The 5533-nt window shown below is 35.4% G+C and overlaps 1 protein-coding gene across 1 annotated transcript; it reads right to left on the bottom strand.

Moving 5' to 3' along the window:
* Positions 1 to 390: 390 nt before the first annotated feature.
* On the bottom strand, positions 391 to 2136 carry LOC105165155 (protein RGF1 INDUCIBLE TRANSCRIPTION FACTOR 1). The gene is made up of 4 exons (XM_011084059.3): positions 1853 to 2136; positions 1559 to 1759; positions 1149 to 1364; positions 391 to 1039 (listed from the first exon to the last, which is right to left on the bottom strand). The coding sequence occupies exons 1-4, from the start codon at positions 1853 to 1855 to the stop codon at positions 782 to 784; spliced, it is 678 nt and encodes a 225-aa protein (XP_011082361.1). The 5' UTR covers positions 1856 to 2136; the 3' UTR covers positions 391 to 781.
* Between the last annotated feature and the right edge of the window lie 3397 nt (positions 2137 to 5533).

The raw sequence follows: 5533 nt of genomic DNA, 5'->3' as shown, positions 1-5533 counted from the left end.
ATGGAAGCTTCGACTGATTTAAAATAAAATCAAAATATTCACTAGTTACAAATATAATCATCCATTTGGGACAACTCTCAATCCTCAAGAAAATGGCATGAAATATCCAAGAGACAAATTTTCAAAAATCATACCACACACTCCAAATACACATTCCAAATCAAGATTTCTATTTTCCCAAATTCATCTTTCCAAATCTAATCAGATCAATTATTGAATAAGTATATCACACTTATTATATAATCAGTTATTTTTCCTAAATTGTATGACGAACGACTGATTTAAATACAACCAAATCTAAAATTTTCATTTCAAACTCATTTTTGTCATAACCTTAACAAAAACAACTTGGAACAAAGTAAGAGAAAAAGCAATACAAGTATCAAGAAGTCACCAAATAACTGTCACCATTCATGATATTCCTAAAACAGTGCATCAACACCATCCCATTTGCACCAAATACCATCTACATACATTACATACATACATACAATTTCTGTACATTCCTATAAAAAACACACACGAAAACACACTCTCTTTTAGAACTATTAGTGAAGTACTGCTGCTATTACTACTATGCTTTCATACAACTTCACTTTTCTGCATTGTCTTATTCTCCAATTCTATCTTCCCTTTCACATTCTTTACTACAGTACAGTCTGCTTCTATATACATTGCTTTTCCTATTTATTTTTTTTTAATATTTTTTGGGTGTTTTGAGCAATTTACCCCTGCAGAGATGAAGAGGGTAATTTGCAGCATTTTTGTTTTAATCTTCTTCCTATATTTCTATGGTAAGTACTCCGAAGGGGGCTCTATGGGGAATTCCCTTTCTTCGCTTGGCAGTTCGGTAATTAACAGCGGTTGGCGGAGGCGTTGACGGAGTAAAGCTTAGAATCTTGTTGTTGTTACGCCCATGGCTGCTGCTGCTGCTGCTGCTGTACGAGTCCTCTGATTCCGCCGCCGCCGCAGCCCTTTTCTTCTCCGGCGAAGACTGCTTCTTGTTCTTCTTCTGGAAATTCTTGGACGTCCCGACAATCTGAGAATCCCAACGATGTCAAGAGTCAGAAAGTAAGTTCAAAATTCTTGAATTTTTAGAACAAAATGGAAGTAGGGATTTTGAGGGATTATTGTAAATGAAAGGCTACCTTGCAACCAAGGGAGCAGAATCTGAAGGAATCGAGGAGGCTGCGATCGCAGACCTCACAGGTGTTGGTTACGCCCTTTCCGGGTCTGGGCTGTGGCCTCTCGTTCAAGAACACGACCTTCGCGCTGTTGATTATGTAGGTTTGGACGGAGCTGATATCCAAATACTTTTGAATTTCAGAAACTCTGATGACATCGTGGTACGATGACCTCCGTATCTGTAAATCAAGATCAGAATATCAACCATCAACAACTTATGATACACATATGACATTCTTTAACTGGTCAACGCTGTGGATTGTAACGCAAAAAAGGAGGTGCGCATTTTGCAGAGAAGATAGAAAAAGCTTAAATTTGGCAAAAATGGCAGAAACCCAATTGCGCGAGTTTCTATTTGAAGTGAGAGATAAACCTGAATTGCGCGATGGTCCTTGTGATAAGCCAAGCAGAGTGAGCAGAGAGGGCCATTCATACAATCGAAACAGTACATATTGCATTCACTCTTGTGCGAATCAGCGTGAAATTTGCATTGAACAAAGAACTGTTCCTTGAGCAGCGGTTTCAGCCATGGCGGCCATCTGTTCTCCTCCTCCTCATCAGGGCCTCCAGCTCCCTATTCCAAAAACAAGAACGTCATCAACAACAACAACAACAAGAAGAAGAAACCATCTTGATTATCCATTCAAACACACAAAAAAACACTCACCATAATTCGCCTGTTCTTGGGCTTGATTTCACGGACAGTGGGTTCTTGATTATCGATCGCCAGCTTTAATGAATTCTCTTCCACTACTGCTTATGAGGGTAATAATTAATGGGGAATGCAGAGAGACCTCTCCTCCCTCAAGTGCTGCTGCAAGTGTGTGTAATGGGTGTGTTTGTGCGTGTGTTTTTTCTCTAAAGAAGTATGGCCACAAGGTGTGGAAAAAGAAAGGTGCTGTGGAAAGTTTGAGCAAGTGGAGGCGGTGAGAGAAAGGGGGCGGGTACTTGTAAGGGGTTTGGGGGGGGGGAGGGGGGGGGGGGTTGTCGTCGTTCTTATCGTTCTTATCCTTTCAAAGTCATACATACATACACAAAAGACCGAACCTAGCTCCGAAGCTGAACCGGAAGATACGTTGGGTGCAAGGAACCGACCTCCTTCTTTCCTTTTTCTTTTTTGTTATTAATAATATAATAATGATTTCTTTGTTGCACTTCATTTTCATGTGTTACATATTCTTGCTTTGCCTTCTCTCACAACTACCTACACATACGGACACAAATACGCATATTACAGTGCCAATGATCAGAAACTCATTTTCACCCCCCCCCCCCACCCCAAATTTTAAATAATCACCTAAATTACATTAAAATTCCCTCAAATTATACGGCAAGTGTAGTTAAAGAAAAATTAATCAATCATATGACAAGTATATTATACTTATTTTATGATTTATTTTGTTCGGTCCAACTTATTTTGGATAAGAACTTTCCAACACATTGTCTCATTTCTAACAGGGTGAATAACAATTTATACACATGTGATATTAAAAATGAGCACATTACCCCCCATGAAAAAGTATATCAATTTACATTCCTATACTTTTTAAAATAAAGCAATTTACTTTTTTATACATGGAGGTAAATTGATTCATTTTAAAAATCATAGGGAGGTAAATTGTTGTATTTTAAAAAATACAAGGAGGTAAATTGTTGTATTTTAAAAAATACAGGGAGGTAAATGATATTTATTTTTTCATATGGGGGTAATTTGCTCATTTGCGGTATCAAAAAGGAGTTGCTTGCAATTTTTTCCATTTGTAATATTATATATAATCTATCGAGGGGATTAGTGTAGCGTACTTAAAATGACAGAAACACCCCACAAAGAGTATTAGCGTAAAACCTAAAATTACAGGTAGGGGATATTTGTGTAAAATATCATCAGTAAGGAGTATATTTCTCGTTGTAATTACAACTTGAAGGAGCGTATTTCATAATTTCAAAATACATGAAATATTTGTGTGACTAGACCTAATTTCGACAGATACCACTGTAATTTACCATATATAATAATTTAAAGAATATTTGTGTCGTAATATTAATGCAAAAGATAAAAAGAATTATCCACTATATTACAATTGACTATATCTAATAAATTGGTACTCATAATTTCAATTATGACCAAAGTTTTTGTAATTATTTTTAAATATAATTAAAATATCTATTATAATGTTTAATTATGGTTAATATTGTGACTTCTACGTTGAAGTATAACCCTTGTCAATTACTTCTCACCATACTTTTTTCACTTGGGATATGTTCTATAATCAAAACATGCAATAGTTTCAGAATAAAAAAGTAAAAAAAAAAAAAACAAATAAAAGTAAAATTGATAATATAGAGAGTTTGGCATTTAGATATATTCATTTTGTAGACCCTATAAAAAGTCATGGACAATTATTAGCGCCGTACTATTATTATAAATTGTACATGGAATATTTTTGAAGAAAAAAGAATCTTATTTTAGAAAATAATTTATACTATTTATAATATGAAATAGTAATAAATAAATATATAAAATATTGTTGTTGAAATGGGAAGTTGAAAAATGAGTTGGCACATTATTCTGATTCCTTTGATTATTGGGTGATTTGTTGGTGTTGGGGGTGTCGTAGGAAAGAACAATGTCCATCCATCTTCTTGTTACAACTTGTGATTTCCATTCATTCTCTTCTCACTCATCAAACACAACACACACACACCACTTTTCAGTATAATAATACAAAAAATTAATCTTTTTATTTTTCTACTATTTGAAACCCAAAACTTGTGTGTTATACGATATTTTTATTAGGAACTACATATTTTTTATGGTGTTACGAACGTGTACTATATATATAAGGTAAATTATATTTTTGGTTTCATAAGTGAACTTGTTTCCGATTTTAGTCCTACACAGGTTAATTTGTACATTTAGTCTCATATGTAAATTTTTTTTTTCAATTTCAGGACCAAAGAGAAAATTCCGTTAACTATTTGGAGAAATTATTTAAAAATTTTGGAAAAAAAAAAGAAAATTAGAGATTTGAAGTGGTTTGGGAAGGTTTAAAGATTTAAGTGGCACCGCGTTTACAGCGGTGCCACAATTTTGATTAAAAAAAAAGGTGATCATGGTGACAAATTAAAAAAGAATAATAATAAAATAAGCTGACCGCGGTGGTATAATAATTTATTAAAAAAAAAACCAACAGTTGAAGAACGGCTATCTTCTTCACTTGAAAACAAAAAAAAAAATGGTGGTAAAAAAAGCAGCCTGCAATTTTCGGTGCTGAGCCACCGCTGGCTGTAAAAGCGGTGGCTCAGCACCCCTTTTGGCCACACTTGTTTAAGTGTGGCCCGTGAGCATTGCAGCTCACACTATTTAAGTGTGAGCTGCAATTGAAATTTTTCCACAACACCACAACATCTACATATTTCCCCCTACATTCTTGCTCTTGCACAGCACAACCATTGTGATCTTGCTCTTGCACAACACAACCATTATATTCAAGCTTTAGCACCTTTCTCTTTAAAAAAATTTTGAGTGATTATGGCTTATTTTGACCCTATTGATATAAGTGTTTTGTATGGGCAGTTAAATCATCGGCCAGAAGATATGTCCGGAGCTCCGGATACAACTTTATTCGTACGACGTGGTGACATAGCTTTTTTTCGCTTCCAAAGTTACTACTACCAGCATTTTATGCTTGTACTTCGTGTACAAATGGGTTTCGTCTACACTTATAACGTCACGGCAATAGCGAAATCCCTCAACACATGGTTTGAAAGCCCAAAAAATATAATTCAATATGTACCGCCCCGGTCTGTCTATTTCCACGTGCAACCACTCCATAACAGTCCTAGGATTATTTCTGCAATGCAGTCATATATATGGGCAACTTCTGAACAGAACTCTCGCAAGTACCATACACTTGTTCTCTAGCTGCTTTCAAAGCATGTCAGGCCTTATGATATGGGACTTCAAAACTAAATTTATTTTTCACAATCTGCTGGACATATTTTATATCACAAGATGTGTCTTGACGAACCATACCCAGCAAATTTATTGCGATCATACTCTTTCCTAAGTTACCATGGTCAATAGAAATCTCATTCATTAGGCATGTATGTGGTCCGACATACCTGGTAACTTTAAAGAATCCCATATTTGATTTTAATATGGCTCTTAGCATCCAACAGCACCCAGTTTGTTCATCATATTTGCAAGCAACTTTCTGTAATTGTTTATTGCTCTCCACCACTCGGTATTCTCCTCTTGCAAACCGGATCGAATAATCTTGCACACTTGCTTTCAAATGGTCTTTACTCTTAAAAACCATTCCGTTGGCGAGCTCTCCAGTGTTTG

Source organism: Sesamum indicum, linkage group LG6 (assembly GCF_026168435.1).
Source record: "Sesamum indicum cultivar Baizhima isolate 11 linkage group LG6, ASM2616843v1, whole genome shotgun sequence".
NCBI classification, from domain to species: Eukaryota; Viridiplantae; Streptophyta; class Magnoliopsida; order Lamiales; family Pedaliaceae; genus Sesamum; species Sesamum indicum.
The sequence above is the reverse complement of the archived record's forward strand: the minus strand, read 5'-3'. Positions and strand labels throughout refer to the sequence as shown.

Excerpts from the sequence above, each read along its gene's own strand:
- LOC105165155 (XM_011084059.3), bottom strand. Across the intron at positions 1,365-1,558 it reads AGGACCATCGCGCAATTCAG|ATACGGAGGTCATCGTACCA; the intron begins GTTTATCTCTCA and ends CTTGATTTACAG. Across the intron at positions 1,040-1,148 it reads TCTGCTCCCTTGGTTGCAAG|ATTGTCGGGACGTCCAAGAA; the intron begins GTAGCCTTTCAT and ends TGGGATTCTCAG.